The following is an 18,574-nucleotide window of genomic DNA, read 5'->3' on the forward strand; positions in this document are numbered from 1 at the left end:
TTTCAAGAATACTATGGGAAGTTGTACTCGATATCGCAAGGGGATACTTCAGAAAAAACAAAAAGGAGAAGTGTTAATATAAAAAAATTCTTAAGTAACACATGTTTAAATAAAATACCAGAGGACAAAATTAGTTTTCTAGAAGAACCTATAACGGAAATGGAAATTCGTAATAATTTAAAGGAGTTACCAAAGGGGAAAAGCCCAGGCCCCGATGGGCTAACAACTGCATACTATCAAAAGTTCAGTGACATTCTTGTCCCCAGGATGTGCTCCTATATAAATGGTATTGGTTTAAATTGGGATATCCGTCAAGAGGCTTTGGAAGCTGCCATTACAGTAATCCCTAAGATAGGTAAAGATCCCTCCTTATGTTCTAGTTTTAGACCCATCTCGCTATTAAATGCAGATGTAAAATTGTTCGCCAAAATCCTAGCAGGGAGAATGAAAATAATCATGAAAGATTTAGTACATACTGACCAAGTAGGTTTTGTCCCCGGGAGGGAAGGTAGGGACAACAGCATCAGAACACTTCTGTTGACACAGATAATAAAAGATAGTAAATCCCCAGGTCTACTCCTGTCTATAGATGCCGAAAAGGCTTTCGACAGGGTAGACTGGGGATTTCTATTGAACACATTGGAATTTATCGGGATCGGTCCAAAAATGATGGGGTGGATAAGCGCTTTGTATAAACACCCAACGGCAAGAGTTAAGGTGAACGGGACATTGTCAGGGTCATTCGAAATGTTCAATGGGACTAGACAGGGGTGCCCCCTGTCCCCTCTTTTATTCATTTTATCTTTGGAACCATTGCTGGCCGGGATTAGAAATAACCCCGACATCAGGGGGATTCAAACAAATGATGGGGAACATAAACTCGCAGCGTTCGCCGACGATATTTTATTATATATAACGAATCCAACTATAACACTCCCGAATCTATTAAAAACCCTCAAATTGTATGGAGATGTATCCAACTTTAAAATCAATCCTCTAAAATCAGAAATCCTTAATATTAGCGTGAACGCACAGGATATACGGAGATATAAGCAAGAGTTCCCATTTACCTGGAAAGATACCGAGATAAAATATTTGGGAGTCAATATTACTTCATCCCCTGACTTAATTTACCTGCAGAATTATATACCATTATTAAATGATATTAAAAAAGACCTAAAGAGAATTGCACTGAGACAAAGATCCCTACTAGGGAGAATAAACTGTTTTAAAATGTTTACACTCCCTAAGATACTATATATAATGCAAATGTTACCAATTGCATTACCGGGTGTCTATTTTAAAATACTAAAACAGTTACTAAATAGGTTCATATGGCGAAACAAAAAGGTGCGCATAAGTATGGAGGTGTTAACTAGAGATAAGGAACATGGTGGTCTGGGGGTACCGGATATTTACACATATTATAGGGCTATACACATGGCACGGGTGATCGATTGGGTCAGAGATAACAAAGAGAAAAGGTGGGTGAGAATAGAAAGTTGTTCAAATAAGTCACGGTTAGGAAAAGAGATTTGGATACCGCCACATTTTAGACAAATAAATCCGCACATGCACCAAATCACATTGGCATCCACGTTTATATGGGATAGGGCACATAAAAAACATCGATGGGGCTATAATTCCCCACTAATCCCTCTATATGACACACTTTTTTTTATACCAGGGAAAATGGACCTGTTTGGTAATTGGATTAAAAAACCACATGCACAATTAAAAGATATATTAAAAGATGGCAAAATTCTTACCTACCAGGAACTAAGTAAAAAAAAAGATTTGTTTGAGTTGAACAGGTGGCGATACCAGCAGTTGACGCATTTCGTGGATTCCCTCCCCTCCCCCCTGAGATCAGATAGACACTTGCTTCCTTTGGAGCGCCTGTGTTCCGCCCCAGGGGGAAGGGGCGCGATTTCCGCAATTTATAAAATATTGATGCGATTAAAAGACCCCGGCCTCCCTCATTATATTAATAAATGGGAAGAGGAATTGGGAACGGGTAAAACCGAGATAGAGGTCAGGAAAATATTAGAAAGGACCCATACGACCTCATTTAATTGTGCACTGATCGAAATGAATTTCAAGTGTTTAGCACGATGGTATATAACCCCGGCCATAGCACACCGTTATCAAGACGACACCTCCAAAAATTGCTGGAGGGGCTGTCTTGAAGTGGGAACTATGTCACATATATGGTGGACCTGCCCAAAAATCAAAACATACTGGAATAATATATTATTGGTAATTGAGGAGATAACCGGAATTAAAATACCTCCTGATCCATGGGTCTGCTTGTTCCATGGGACAGAAATGTCAACTAAACAGTACATGAGAACTTTACTTCCTCACGTACTAGATGCAGCAAAGAGTCTGATTCCCAAACAATGGAAGGACCCTATGAGCCCGACAGAGAAGAGTTGGTTTTGCAGAATCAATGACATATATTATGCTGAACAGCTCAGGTTTTTGGGAGAGGAAGGAGAAGGCGGATTTAAACGAAAATGGCAGGACTGGGCCAACTTTAAACTTACACCAAGGTATATTGACAGGATGATCAGATGATTTGACATAGAGTAGGAAGATTATCGGGCAAAGAGTGATTCAATAGGAGACTGACTTCCGGAGGTAGGGGAGGGTGGGTAGGTGGGGAGAAGGGCGGGGGGTGACATGAGGGTGGGATGAGGGTTTGTTTGGCTTGGGGAAACTAATGTACCTATCTTTGTATTTAAGTATTTTTTTTTCCTCCCTCTTCTTTTGTATATTAACTGATATAAATAAAAAAAAAAAAAAAAAAAAAAAAAAAAAAGGGGAAGAAAATGAAATGAATAGATAAATAAATTTTCCAACCATGATGCGAACTAAGGAGACTGCGAAATGAACGCAAATTGATTGAATATCCTGAAAGTTCTCTGAGGCGGAAAAAAAAAAAAAAAAAGGAAAAAAAAAAAAAAAAAAAAAAAAAAAAAAAAAAAAAAAAAAGAGAGACATGAAATTAGGATAATAAAGCTCTAAATCAGTGGTCTCCAAACTGTGGCCCAGGGGCCATATGCGGCCCTTTGCTTGCCTTTATCTGACCTTGGGGACATTTTTCCTTTAGTTGACCACATTAATGGGGCATTATTCCTTCCATAGACACCATTGGTGGGACACTATTCCTCCCACTAAAAGCAATGATGGGGCATGTTTTACTCCTACTGGCCACAGTCCGGCCCCCCTAAAGCCTGAAGGACAGTAAACCGGACCTTTGTTTAGAAAGTTTGGAGACCCCTGCTCTAAATGTCTATCATTAGTGAGCCTGCTTTCCCCTATTGATTTTACCAGGAGAGGATTGGCTGGAGGAACGAATCATCCCACCTGCTGGTTTTTACTACAGATGCCAGAACACACATTGCCTTGGATGGACGTCTTGCAGGAATCGTTCGCCCCAATGATGGACAGTGCCATCTTGGAGATAGCAATTCTTACACACTGTCTACTATTCTGGTAAGTAAGGCTTAGTCTCAAGTTCTATTCCACCTCTTTTAAAATAAAAAGAATCCAGACAGCAATAAAGTGAACAGCATTCCTTTTTTCTAGCAGGCTTTTTGGAAAAAGTATACTGGGAATCATATTTGGCTGCCATTCACAACCTCCTTCTGAAAAAGCTAACTGTGCGATTGTAATGCTGATCTGATGACATCAGTGCTTGCTTGATATTGTATAGTTATTGGTCTGAAACAAACAGAACACCAGTTAAAAAAAAAAAAAAAAACAGTGCACTCGTGCAATCCCATCTAGAAAACAAAACATTCAGCTGCAAATACATATAAGATATTTCTTCTAGTAAGTATAAAGTATTAAAGTGTTGTGCTAAACTTCTTGTTAAAAAAATATTAAAAATATTGCGCTTAACCACTTACCCCCCGGAACATATTGCTGCCTAAAGACCAGAGTACTTTTTGCGATTCGGGACTGCGTCGCTTTAACAGACAATTGCGCGGTCGTGCGACGTGGCTCCCAAACAAAATTGGCGTCCTTTTTTTCCCACAAATAGAGCTTTCTTTTGGTGGTATTTGATCACCTCTGCGTTTTTTATTTTTTGCGCTATAAACAAAAATAGAGCGACAATTTTGAAAAAAATGAATATTTTTTACTTTTTGCTGTAATAAATATCCCCCAAAAATATATAAAAAAACATTTTTTTTCCTCAGTTTAGGCCGATACGTATTCTTCTACATATTTTTCGTAAAAAAAATCGCAATAAGCGTTTATTGATTGGTTTGCGCAAAAGTTATAGCGTTTACAAAATAGGGGGTATTTTTATGGCATTTTTATTAATATTTTTTTTACTAGTAATGGCGGCGATCAGCGATTTTTTTCTCGGTATTGCGACATTATGGCGGACACTTCGGACATTTTTGACACATTTTTGGGACCATTGGCATTTTTATAGCGATCAGTGCTATAAAAATGCATTAGATTACTATAAAAATGCCACTGGCAGTGAAGGGGTTAACACTAGGGGGCGGGGAAGGGGTTAAGTATGCCTGGGTGTGTTCTTACTGTGGGGGGGGGGGGTGGCCTCACTAGGGGAAACACTGATTTTCTGTTCATACATTGTATGAACAGAAAATCAGCATTTCCCCTGCTGACAGGAACGAGAGCTGTGTGTTTACACACACAGCTCCCGTTCCCCGCTCTGTACCGAGCGATCGCGTGTGCCCGGCGGCGATCGCGCCCGCCGGGCACACGCACGGGAGTCGGGGGCGAGCGGGGAGCGCGCGCGCGCGCCTCCGGCGGCGCGCACGCGCCCCCTAGTGGCGGCTATACGATAGGACGTATAGCTACGGGCTCTCGCCCAGGAGAGCCGACCTGCCGCCGTATAATGACGGTGGCTGGTCGGCTACTAGTTAAGAATCAAATTACATAAATCAGCGATAAGTGAAAAAAATCTGTATATCACTGTATAACAGTTTACTATAAAGGTCCGATGAGACCATGATAAAGGGCTTTTTCTTAACCAGTTAAGGACAGCCTCCTGCACATATACGTCGCCATGATTGGCACAGCTGGGCACATGCACGTACCTGTACGTGCTGTGCTGTTGTCCAGCCGTGGGTCGCGGGCGCGTGACCTGGTCCGAAGCTCCAGGACCCGCAGACCCGATCGCCGCTGGAGTCCCGCGATCGGTCCCCGGAGCTGAAGAACGGGGAGAGGCGTCATCGATCGCGTGATCCCTTTTATAGGGATACATAATCGATGACGTCACACCTATAGCCACACCCCCCTACAGTTGTAAACACACATGAGGTCACACATAACCCATACAGCGCCCCCTGTGGTTAACTCCCAAACTGCAACTGTCATTTTCACAATAAACAATGCATTTTAACCACTTCAATACCGGGCTTTTATACACACCTCATTACTGGGCCTATTCTGGCACTTCTCTCCTACATGTAAAAATCATCATTCTTTTGCTAGAAAATTACGCAGAACCCCCAAATACTATATATGTTTTTTTAGCAGACACCCTAGGGAATAAAACGACGGTCATTGCAAGGTTTTATCTTGCACGGTATTCGCGCAATAATTTTTCAAACGCCTTTTTTTTGGAAAAAAAAAATTCATGAATTAAAAAAATAACAAAACAGTAAAGTTAGCCCAATTTTTTTGTATAATGTGAAAGATTATGTTACACCGAGTAAATAGATACCCAACATGTCACGCTTTAAAATTGCGCATACTCATGGAATGGCGCCAAACTTCAGTACTTAAAAATCTCCATAGGCAACGCTTTCATTTTTTTTACAGGTTACCAGTTTAGATTTACAGAGGAGATCTAGTTCTAGATTTGTTGCTGGCACTCTAACGCACGCGGTGATACCTCACATATGTGGTTTAAGCGGCGGTCACTTACGTTTGCGTTCGCTACTGCACGCGAGCTACCGGGGACAGGGGCGTTTTACTTTAATTTTTTATTCTTTTATTTATTTTTTTACTTATTTTTTTCTTTTTTTACACTTCTTTTCTAAATTTTAATTTTTTTTTACTTTTATTCCTATTACAAGGAATGTAAACATCCCTTGTAATAGGAAATGTGTGTGACAGGTTCTTTATGGAGAGATGTGGGTCAAGAAGACCCTGCATCTCTCCTCCAGGCTGGAAACCATGAGATCGGTGAAAAAAAATTCACCGATCTCACGAATACTGTTGCTTACTAGCCGCAATCGCGGCTTTGTTTACTTACGGGGACCCGGGCGTGACATCATCACATCGTGCCCGGGTCCTCCGACGGTCATAGAGATGACTGGTGACCATCTGGTCACCAGTCATCTCTATGCTTCCTGCGAGCGCCAGACGATTCTTTCTCCGGGCCCCCGATCGCACGGGAGAGCCCGGAGAAGCACCGGATGGCGGCGGGAGGGGGGGGTGTCCCCTCCCGCTGCCTGTAAGAACGATCAAGCGGCGGAACCGCCGCTATGATCGTTCTTATGTTGCGCAGAATCGCCGGCAGAACAAAAGGATATCTGGATGATGCCTCTAGCTGCAGGCATCATTCAGATATCCACCCGCAAAGCCAAGGACGTCATTTGACGTCCACCCAGGATGGGAGATCCCATCTGTGGACGTCAAATGACAATGGGCGGGTATTGAAGTGGTTAAATGCATTTTTTGCTGTGAAAATGACAATGGTCCCAAAAATGTGTCCAAAGTGTCCGCCGTAATGTCGCAGTCACGAAAAAAAATCGCTGATCACCACCAAAAGTAGTAAAAAAAGAATTAAATAATAAAAATGCAATAAAACTATCCCCTATTTTGTAAACGCTATACATTTTGCGCAAACCAACCGATAAACGCTTATTGCGATTTTTTTTTTACCAAAAATAGGTAGAAGAATACGTATCGGCCTAAACTGAGGAAAAAAAATGTTGTTTTATATATTTTTGGGGGATATTTATTATAGCAAAAAGTAAAAAATATTGCATTTTTTTCAAAATTTACGCTTTATTTTTGTTTATAGCGCAAAAAATAAAAACAGCAGAGGTGATAAAATACCACCAAAAGAAAGCTCTATTTGTGGGAAAAAAAGGACGTCAATTTTATTTGGGAGCCACGTCGCACGACCGCGCAATTGTCTGTTAAAGCGACACAGTTCCAAATCGCAAAACCTGGCCGGGTCCTTTAGGAGCATTTTGGTCCGGGTCTTAAGTGGTTAAATTCCACATCAAAAGTATAACCAACAGCCAGCCTCACCCAGTGAGATAAGGGTGCTTGCTTTCCGACTTTCCATGACCCCCCCCCTTATTCAAGAGAAGTCATGTAATGCTTATGTACAGTATATTCAAGAGAAGTCATGTAATGCTTATGTACAGTAGTCACCTCGAAACATCAATTCACTTGAATGCTCTCTCATCACCTATATATGTTCGGTATGTGGATTATATACCACCAGTTAGGTCAGTACTCCAGGTTTTATTGGTTCCAGATCAGGACAGGAAGTGATGGGAAATCCTTTTACTTGGAATACAGATCAAACACATTCTAGTAGAGTGGGAGAAGAGACTTCCTGTTTCTCCTCAGTAAGCTTGCCCCCATCATCCAAGCTGTTCTGGCTGGGGGTTAGTCAGCATGCTTGCCCCCTCCCTTGGGACTACATCCCTTACTGAGGAGAAACGGCAAGTGAGAAATTCAGACAAGGAAAAAAAACATTTATAAGGGAAATTGACCCCCCCCCCCCCCTCCTCCGAGGCAACCCTGCACTCGCCAGCAATAATTTTCCAGTAGGCAAGTGAAAATTTTGAAGGCTGATATAGTTTATATCCTACTGATATCCCTTTTGTGCTACTTTCCAAATATATTCCTTTTATCTGTCTTTCTTCAGGACTACCCTTCCATTGGACTCATGACTGAAAAACTTTCCCAAAAAAACATCAATCTTGTTTTTGCCGTCACTAAAGAGGTCTCAGACCTCTACAAGGTAATGTGTATTTGAACTCTTTTTTTTTTATATATATATATATATATATATATATATATATATATATATATATATATATATATATATATATATATATATATATATATATATATATATATATATATATATATATAGTTGTATTTTATTATTTATGTATGCACAGCTATATAAAAAAAAACATATTTTGCAGAAAAAAGAGCATCTTTAACACTCATTCTCCTGGTATATAGCTATCCAAAGTATAATCCTCCAATGCATACAATTTGCAGAGCTTCTTCTAGAGACCATATTAATCTTTAGAGAAATCTTGGAACATTTTTTTTTTTTAATTCTCTTTATTGGTTTTAAATAAAGTTACAAGAACAGAGCCTCTGGGCATTCCCCGGCTCGAAAAGTACAACGTGGATCGGTACCTAGCAACAGGTTATCTGTCTAAACAGTGCTGTTAGCAACAGAAAAAAAAAGCAAAAACAAACAAAACAAGAACACAAACAACAAAACTTTTCTGCTCAACCACTCCATTTGGAGAAATTATGAAGGGAGAAAGTGCTACTCGTCCTCGATTTCAAATGAAAGCTGTAATGTTCCCCGCACGCTGATTAACTAGGCGGCGGCATCAAGGTATGGGGAGACATGGCTGCATATGTGGGGGGACATGGCTGCATATATGGGGGACATGGCTGCATCTGTGGGGGACATGGCTGCATCTGTGCGGGACATGGCTGCATCTGTGCGGGACATGGCTGCATCTGTGCGGGACATGGCTGCATCTGTGGGGGACATGGCTGCATTCGTGGGGGACATGGCTGCATCTGTGGGGGACATGGCTGGATTCGTGGGGGACATGGCTGCATTTGGGGACACATTTAAAAAAAAGGATCGGTATTCGGTATCGGCGAGTACTTGAAAAAAAGTATTGGTACTTGTACTCGGTCCTAAAAAAGTGGTATCGGGACAACCTTAGGTTCAACTATATGGGTATCAGGAGGGTCTTAGCAGGCGTTAGCATGGAGCAGGTAGTTAATGCGTATCAGTTAGGCTCCATTCACACCTAGGCGTTTTGTCGCCTGTAGCACGACGCTATTGCAGCCTGAAATACGCCGGAGGGGTGATTTAACATTGTCGGCTATGGAGATGGTTCACATCTCCACGCCGAACGCCGAAACGCTGTACGCCTGAAGCTCAAAACAAGTCCCGGACCCTTTTTTTCAGGCGGCTTTCGGCGTTCGGCATAGCCGACAATCACCCCTCCGGCGTATTTCAGGCTTAAAAAACGCTGCGTTTTGTCGCGGCAAATCGCGGGACAAAACGCTGCAATTTGTCGCGTCAAATCGCGGTAAAATACGCCACGTTCAGGTGTGAATGCAGCCTTAAACCGACTATTCTTGAGCAGCATTAGTGGAGGCGAAATAAAGCCATAATTTCCACACTTTGTCAAATTTAGCAGTACAAATCTTGGAACATTTTGGTAAAAGTCAGTTATACTGGCACACGGTTATCCTTGCCCCATTTCTTCATTATTCGTATGATATATTCTACCTGAGTACTACCTGTACTTCTCAGCAAGTGAAGCACTTCTGTCAGTGTCTCTTTTGGTTCCCGGCCTGCTAAGATCATCTGAAAGATTCCAACACATGCACCACGCTTTCCCTCCCAGTATTCAGGACTTGGATCTAGCCTTTCCAAGACATCAAAAGCCTTAGCTGCATAATAGAACTGTCCCATCTTATAGCAGTCATTGGCAATCAGCTGGAGAAGGCCAAATGACTCCCCTGACGTTTCCATTTTCAAATACAACTCCCATGCCATCCTTGGTTTTTTGTTCATGATATAACAGCGGGCAAGCCAGCTCAGGTAAACGTAATCATTTTTTATCTTCTCGCTCTGAATTAATAAAAACACCTCTTCGGCCTCTTTGTAGTTTCCATCTGCAGCTTTGGCTTGGGCGTAGTTAAAGTTGAAAGTATCATCGTTGTAGAAATAACTCTTAATAGAGTTAAGATAGATCAAGACGTCATCAAACTGCTGCAGGAGAAAAAAGCAAGCGGCCATACACTGTCTTCCTGGTATTGTATCACATTCACTGGCTGAGCCGCCAACCAGTTGGAAGAACTGCTGAGCGGTTTTGAGATGATCTCTGGAGCCCAGTTCTTGCCCAAGAGCTGCGTTCACAACGCCCTTGAGGATATACTCCTGTGGCGTAGACGGTTCTAGGTCTTTAATCAAGTTAAAAGCTTCTTGTACATCATCTTGACGAAGATAGTAAATCACCAAGTTTAAGCGCGCCTCTGGGATAACGTCTACCAGGGGTGGTAGTACCTGCAAAGCGCCTTCGCCAGCGCGGAACACCACAAGGTTGTGCTTAATTAACTCTTTGGCAAAATCAAATGAAGATGAAGTATTATCCATTAAACTCTTGAGTTCCGCTTCCGCCGCTTTCCCATTGTAGAGACGGAAGTGATTGCATGCTTTCAGGTTCAGGGCAATGGTGCTGTCAGGGACTTGTTGCAAATACACTGCAAGGACTTCCTGCGACACATCATAATAATCAAGTTTATAGTAACAAAGAGCGACGTAGACATTCAAAGCGAGGAAATCCCTGTTCTCGAGCAAGATCCTCTTGTATATATCTATAGCCTCCTGATAGTGGGACCTCATATAATGGATGGATGCAAGGCTCAGCTGATCTTCAATGATGTCTTGTAAGTTCTGATGAAAGACCATTAGTCTTTTTTCATCGTTGAACTTGTGCGCCAAGTGAAATAGCAAGCGATTCTGGAGGCGACTTTTAGCGGCTTTATTGGCTGCTTCCTCTGCCTCTTTATACATTCCCAGGAAGAAATATGTGCAAGCCAAATCCACCCATACATCAGGATTGCATCCTTCTTGCTGACTTGCGTTCCTAAAAACCTCCAAAGACTTTTTGTAGTCACCCAAATGGAATGAACTGTAACCGATCCACATGTCTGTGTCTTCCTCACTCTCCCCAGCTTGACGTTTGAACTCCAGCAGAGTGATTGCCCCTGTGAAGTCACGCTGAGCCAGCAATTCGTCCAGCTTGGGAACTTTCTTTCCCTTTTTATTTTGTTTATCAGACTGCTGTGGATCGCCGCCAACAGCCGGTTTAGCCCGTGACAGCATCATATTTCCTCGACAACAGGCGGGCACGTTACCGACTCCTTCGCCTTAGCAGCTAACACCGCTGACTCCGTTCCCTTGGCAACAGCCGCAACTATCCTGCGCAGACTCATGTGTGCGGGGTGGGGAGGAAATTAACAGCGCCGTTCCCTTGGCAGCGGCCACGACTATCCTGCGCAGACTCCGTGTGCGGGGTGGGGAGGAAATGAACAGCGCCGTTCCCTTGGAAGCAGCCACAACTATCCTGCGCAGACTCCGTGGTCGCTGCACTTCCGTGTGCGGGGGGGGGGGGAGAATAGAACAGCGCCGTTCCCTTGTCAACAGCCACAACTATCCTGCGCAGACTCCGTGGTCGCTCCACTTACGGGTGGGGGGGGGGATAGAACAGCGCCTCCTATCAGGAAATGTATACGTTTAGTGCATTCGGTGTTATTTTTACGTTTTGTTCGGCGTTTCCAGATTTAAATATGGCGGATGTGGAGTTTCCTGTTTCTTCCTGCTGCGGAAGTGACGTTTTTTTCGCCGCCATCTTGCTACACCCCACACTCCTGCACAGTAAAGATAGAGTGAGAAGGGGCAAGCGGACATCTTGTTACACCCACCGGAGATTTGAGACTTATTTTCAACACAAAACGGAGCTTATATGCTTAAAGAACAGTATTTGGAAATCCGACGGACTGTTTAAATGTTGAAAGCAGCAGCAAACCTGATGACCTTACATGGTTGCTCATGTCACAAAACACCTCTGATTTTCACATTTAAAGTGGAGGTTCACCTTATAAAAAAAATTCTAACACTACATCCAGCACCGTGCTGCATATAAAATGTCACTGACCTTTATTTTTTTTTCCCCGTAGATATCGTTTAGCCGTGGAATTCACCGCGGCTTCCGTGTATGGAATCACCCGGGAGTGGGCGTTCCTATTGACATGCCAATCAATTGGCATGCTAAACGACGGCGCACACAGCGCGTCACGACTTTTCGAAAGAAGCTCAGCTCGGCTCTATTCGGCGCCGGTGTGCAGGCGCCGAATAGAGCCGAGCCGACCCGAGCTTCCTTCGGGAAGTCGTGACGAAAAATGCAATTTTTTTAATTGGTCATCAAAAACGATCGTGTGTGGGCTCCAGAGCATTTTTCGTGACGTGAAAAATGGACATAAAAAATTTAGAACATGCTCTAAATTTTCTCGTCGTTTTTCTCGTCATGAAAAACGATAGTGTGTGGGCTTTAACGACGGGAAAAAAACACGCATTCTCAGAAGCAAGTTATGAGACGGGAGCACTTGTTCTGGTAAAACTAGCGTTTGTAATGGAGATAGCACATTCGCCACGCTGTAACAGACTGAAAAGCGCAAATCGTCTCTCACCAAACTTTTACTTAACACAAAAGCAGCCCAAAATGTGGCGCCATCCGAATGGAACTTCCCCTTTATAGTGCCGTCGTACGTGTTGTACGTCACTGCGCTTTGCTCGAGCATTTTGGGCCAGATTCACGAAGGGAGCGCGTATTTGTGAGCGGGCGTAACGTATCCTATTTACGCTACGCCTCCGCAACTTTGACAGGCAAGTGCAGTATTCACAAAGCAAAGTTGCGGCGGCGTAGCGTAAATAGGCTGGCGTAAGCCCGCCTAATTCAAATATGGAACATGTGGGCGTGTTTTATGGTAATTTATTAATAAAATGAAGGTGTTGCGCTTATATTAACTTGTTCCTATAGGTACAATAGTGCAAAATGTGATACCCAGTACACACCCTGTTTTAAGGCATCATAGCGTGCAAATAAAGTGAATACACCAATAATGAAAAAAATATATATAAATAAAAATGAGAACACAGTCTAGTGCTTATTGATTAAAGCAATAAAGTCCCGCTTTGTCAGCATGAAACCTTCAGAGAAACAGAAAAAACTTCACAATCACTGAGATCTGTGGACAAGGAAACTAGTCCTGTGTTGTGTTCAGTGCATAAGTACTTCACCCCCTGGATCTCCTATTCATTCAGGGCAGTTCAGCTCATATCAGGAGAAAAGAAAACAGACATGGTGCAATAACGTTTAAACAGATGAAAGAAAAACTTGGCAATACAGCGATTGCACTCACGATACACCCGATCAAAGAAAAGATCAGGTGTATAGTCAAATGCCGCTCAGTGCTTGCGATCTCCTCAGTCAGACGGATCTCCCGTCGATCGCGTCACTAGGCTCCTCCCCCACGCGTTGCGTCACTCGACACAAATAAGTCACGTGTCGAGTGACGCAACGCGTGGGGGAGGAGCCTAGTGACGCGATCGACGGTAGATCCGTCTGACTGAGGAGATCGCAAGCACTGAGCGGCATTTGACTCTACAGCTGTATCTCCTACGTCGGGGATATGCAATTAGCAGACCTCCAGCTGTTGCAGAACTACAAATCCCATGAGGCATAGCAAGGCTCTGACAGCCACGAGCATGTCACACAGAGGCAGAGGCATGATGGGATTTGTAGTTTTGCAACATCTGGAGGTCCGCTAATTGCATATCCCTGTCCTACGTGAATCTGGGCCCTAGTTTTTTCACGATCGTATGCATGTAAGGTAGGCTTGACAAGAATCACATCAAGAAAAACTTTGTGTGTTTTTTTCATGACATTAAAAACGGTCGTGTGTACGCGGCAATACTGTAAAAAATATACGACTTCACTATAAAGTGTTTAGATCCATTCTTGCTTTGGGTCAGTGGCTCAAAGCATTTGTAATATAGACGGCAAGGTATCAGGGTATTGCGCGCTCCCGCGTATAGCGCGCACCCCTAAAATTCCTGTGGAAAAAAGATTTTTGTACTTACAGTTTTGGTGTCTTGCACGGCGTCCATCGGCGGGCTCGTCGGGTCTGGCGTCCGTCTGCGGCTTCGGGTGTCCTCTTCGTCGGGTCCGGCGTCCTTCTTCGGCGTCCTCCCCGCTCGTTTCCCGCGCCGAGTTTGAATACTGCGCCGACATATACCGAGCGCAGTACACTCGTGTATCGTCGGGCAGGCTCGGCAACTCTCGCGCTGAGGTCCTTTACGCTCAGGACGTCAGTGCGAGAGGCGCCGAGACTGCCCGAAGATACACGAGTGTACTGCGCTCGGTATATGCCGGCGCAGTATTCAAACTCATGGCGGGTATCGGCGTATACTGCGCACCCACGATTTTGCCCTGATTTTCAGGGCAAAATAGTGCGCGGTATACGCCGATAAATACGGTAACTAGCATTTTCTGGAAACTGTAACCAATGGCAGCTCACATGTATTTCTCAATACTGAGCTCCTTTAAATGAAGCTGCAAAGTAACATAAAGTTGCCCACAGCCAGCCCACATCTACAGTTAACAGATCTGAGTGTAGGTGTTAATCAGATAAGCATTTTTAAACTTGCTTTGCAAAAAATTATTTTACCTGACATTTGTTTCTGCACGCTGTCATTTTTAATCTAAATTTATTCCCCACAGGAATACAGTGAGTTAATTCCCGGGACAACAGTGGGTACATTATCCAAAGATTCCGGAAATGTGATTCAGCTGATCGTAGATTCCTATGAGGTATGACTTCCCAAAGCCTTTCCTTTTTCCACAAACTACATAAACCTGCACTGCCTATTTATTTCAGCGTGTCTTTTCTGTCTGCACTTCCTTCTATGGCTTACAGTCACCAGGATCATTCCGAAAGACATGGAATTTGGTCACGTGACCTTTGAAAAAGTGGTAGGTCAGCGTTCTTAAAGGCCAAGTGCACCTCTCCGACCATGTTTCATACTACCCCCATATTTACATGAAACAGTCGCAGTCCGCAGCAGCCCCTCCCCTTTCCCAAACCGCTTACCACGTACTGAATGCAACGATTCTTCTTCTTCTCCCTGCAGACTCCTGTCATTTTTTTTTTTAATTAGCATGGCTGTGTATGGCTCTGTCCACCAATCCATTTACAGAGTTCTGTGAATGGAGAGACTACGGCCCAGATTCTCGTAGAATCGAGTTAAACTGGGCGGGCGTAACGTATCTGATTAAGTTTTACAGGCAAGTGCTTTTATTCTCAAAGAACTTGCCTGTAAAGTTGCGGCGGCGTAGCGTAAATCACCCAGGGCAAGCCCGCCTAATTCAAATTAGCCGGGTAGGGGGCGTGGAGCATTTAAATTAAGCGCGTTCCCGCGCCGAACGTACTGCGCATGCGCCGTCCGAAGAATATCCCAGGGTGCATTGCTGCAAATGACGTCGCAAGGACGTCAATGGTTTCGATGTGAACGTAAATGGCGTCCAGCCCCATTCACGCACGACTTACGCAAACAACGTAAATTTTCAAATTTCGATGCGGGAACGACGGCCATACTTAACATTGGCTGCGCCTCATATACCCAGGGGCAACTTTACGCCGGGACAAGCCTAACGTAAACATCGTAACTTCACTGCGTCGGCCGCGCGTATGTTCGGGAATTCGCGTATCTAGCTAATTTGCATACTCGACGGGGAAAACGACGTCGGCAACACCTAGCGGCCAAAAAAAAAATGCATTTAAGATCCGACGGCGTAAGAGCCTTACGCCTGTCGGATCTAATGCTTATCTATGCGTAACTGATTCTAAGAATCAGTCGCATAGATACGACGGCCCAGATTAGGACTTACGACGGCGTACATGGCGTTGCGCCGTTGTAAGCCCTTTAAGAATCTGGGCCTACAAGTGCCCTTTTCCACTGTTCCAGAGGGACTTGAAGATTTCGATTGAGCACAAGGTGCCACCACGCTCGTAGTCCATTGGTGCTCCCTCCAGCCCGCCTCTAAGTGGGATTAACCTTTAATGGCTGTATCTCTCCTTCAACAAGGATCATGTGGCCAAATATGCAGTAGATTCCAGAGCTGTGGTTTCTGAAATGAAGTATTTCAGGACCACCAATTTATGATTTAAGGCAGTAGTGGAAAGAGTGGTGTGGAGAGAGTTTTTTTTACTTTGGTCATCATTCAGCTTAATGTTTTCTCGACTGCCAACGTTTTTTTTCTCCACTTTCTAATTTACTTTGTGTTCTTTTTTTTTTTCTTCCTTTTGTGAGCACAGAAGATCCGATCTAGGGTGGAACTCGAAGTCCGCGATCTTCCCGAGGAGCTGTCCCTCTCATTCAATGCCACTTGCACCAACAATGAGGTCACACCAGGCCTAAAATCCTGCTCAGGGCTCAAGATTGGGGATACGGTAAGTTATATTTTCTCCCTACATTTTTCTTTAAGAAAAATTCTTGACAAAATGTTTGCAGCATTCCAGTTTTATCTACTGATATGTTAAGCGTTGTTTAGAAAAAAAAAAAAAAAGAGGGACCCAACAAGAAACGGAACAGAACAGGATTGTAGGCAGATAGGAGCTTTGCCCCCATTTCCCCCATCCCTTTCCATTGACATTGATGAGAATTGGAAGGGGCACAAAGAAGCTGCCCCATTTTCAGTGTTTGTACTGTCATGGCTCCATCAGACATCAACTTCTTATACGTACATGCTGTCTTGTGGAGTGACAGGCGGTGGGAGAATGCATGCTGCAGTTGCCCCCCCCCCCCCCCCCCCAGACAGATTTTAACTAAATCAAACCCATGTCCTTCGCTGGTTAAAGCTCAGAATGCTAGAACAAAATCCTTGGATGATGGAAGGCTGTGTGCTGATATTAATCCCTTCGCACCCACATTGCTTTCTTTTATTAAGTGCTGAGGACACATTAACCATTCTTTTACCTTAGACTAGCTACATATGCCCAAAAATCTTCACCAAAATACTCAGGGCACACATAGCATGTCCTGTAAGCTTACCCTCGCTTCTGCACCCCCCTGCCACTTTTACCAATGATAAATACCAGGATTTGCTAAGTAAATATAGCAGCCTGCAAACAGGGCTGGTGCAAGGATTTTTGACATCCTAGGGCGAAACTTAATTTTGCCGCTTCACCCCTTTCCCCTGCCCTTGTAAACCCTGCCTTTTTAATGAAGCGCCCACCAATGCAGCCTCACCAGCGCCCATCAAATGCAGCCTCACTAGTGCCCATCAAATGCAGCCCCACCAGCGCCCATCAAATGCAGCTTTACCAGCGCCCATCAAATGCAGCTTTACCAGGGCCCATCAAATGCAGCCTCACCAGTGCCCATCAAATGCAGCCTCACCAGGGCCCATCAAATGCAGCCTCACCAGCGCCCATCAAATGCAGCCTCACCAGGGCCCATCAAATGCAGCCTCACCAGGGCCCATCAAATGCAGCCTCACCAGGGCCCATCAAATGCAGCCTCACCAGCGCCCATCAAATGCAGCCTCACCAGCGCCCATCAAATGCAGCCTCACCAGGGCCCATCAAATGCAGCCTCACCAGGGCCCATCAATGAATGTTTGCTTGCTTCCATTCCAGTCGGGACACAGGCACAGACCTCCACCGCCTTCCACACTGTGCGAATGGAGCAGTGGCTGCCTGCTGATGGAGACTTAGTTGCCCTAGGCAGCAGGGCGCCCTAGGTGGCTTCCTAGTTTGCCTAGTGGTAGCACCGGCCATGCCTGCAAAAGCTGAGTTCTTTGTCAGAGCTGTATCTAACAATGGCCCAGCTGGATACAGTGATCTGATAATGTGATCACTGTGATATCATGGCATGTGATCACATGGCTTTGTTTACAAACAGTCTGTTACTGACTGCCTGAACTATCAATGCACCTTGCACAGAGAGAGGGGTATTTTGACAGAAGCAATTGGCATACTATGGCTATTAATGTGAAATGCAACATGTAAAATAAAAGCACAATTAAAAAAGAAAAAAAGTTTTTCTTGTGAAAAAGAAAAAAAGATTAATATAAGCCGTGAAAAATTGTTTTTTTTTTTATTCTCCCCTTATAACAAATATGAGCGGGGTATTTAGAAAACATGGTACCAAACATAGCCATGTTATTAAAAATCTGTGTAAGTAAATTAGTCTTGTGCCGCGTACACACGACCGTTTTTCATGTCATGGAAAAAACAACGTTTTTCTCGACGTGATTCTTGTCAAGCCTGCCTTGCATACACACGATCGTGAAAAAAAAATGCTCGCGCAAAGCGCGGTGACGTCCAACACGTACAACGGCACTATAAAGGGGAAGTTCCATTCGAATGGCGCCACCCTTTGGGCTGATTATGCAAATTTCCCTTCTCATAACTTGCTTCTGAGCATGCACGTTTTTTTCCCCGTCGTTAAAGCCTACACACGACCGTTTTTCATGACGAGAAAAACGACGACGAGAAAAACGACGAGAAAAGAAATAGAGCAGGTTCTAAATTTGTAATGGCCATTTTTCTCGTCGAGAAAAATGCTCTGGAGCCCACACACGGTCGTTTTTAATGACCAATTTAAAAAATTGCATTTTTCTCGTCATGAAAAACGGTCGTGTGTACGCGGCATTATAGTTATAGTCAAATTAACCGACGTATATGGATGCTGCTAAACTACAGTTACCTGGAGAAC

The 18,574-nt window shown here is 43.9% G+C and overlaps 2 protein-coding genes across 2 annotated transcripts in view; one reads left to right on the forward strand and one right to left on the reverse strand.

Moving 5' to 3' along the window:
- The window catches only part of ITGB3 (integrin subunit beta 3), a 115,666-nt gene that overhangs the window by 49,948 nt on the left and 47,144 nt on the right, over nucleotides 1–18,574 (forward strand). Inside the window, exons 6-9 of the mRNA XM_040331210.1 lie at nucleotides 3,340–3,501; nucleotides 7,883–7,978; nucleotides 14,577–14,666; nucleotides 16,171–16,305. Coding sequence (XP_040187144.1) covers nucleotides 3,340–3,501; nucleotides 7,883–7,978; nucleotides 14,577–14,666; nucleotides 16,171–16,305 — 483 coding nt within the window. The remainder of the gene's footprint in view (nucleotides 1–3,339; nucleotides 3,502–7,882; nucleotides 7,979–14,576; nucleotides 14,667–16,170; nucleotides 16,306–18,574) is intronic.
- Nucleotides 9,316–11,368, reverse strand: TTC26 (tetratricopeptide repeat domain 26). Its single transcript, XM_040331212.1, has one exon. The coding sequence runs from the start codon at nucleotides 11,120–11,122 to the stop codon at nucleotides 9,458–9,460; it is 1,665 nt and encodes a 554-aa protein (XP_040187146.1). The 5' UTR covers nucleotides 11,123–11,368; the 3' UTR covers nucleotides 9,316–9,457.

The sequence above is a fragment of the Rana temporaria genome, chromosome 12 (assembly GCF_905171775.1).
Source record: "Rana temporaria chromosome 12, aRanTem1.1, whole genome shotgun sequence".
Taxonomy (NCBI): domain Eukaryota; kingdom Metazoa; phylum Chordata; class Amphibia; order Anura; family Ranidae; genus Rana; species Rana temporaria.

What these genes read in the sequence shown, in the direction of transcription:
- TTC26 (XM_040331212.1), bottom strand. Translation starts at nt 11,122, where the DNA reads ATGATGCTGTCACGGGCTAAACCGGCTGTTGGCGGCGATCCACAGCAG.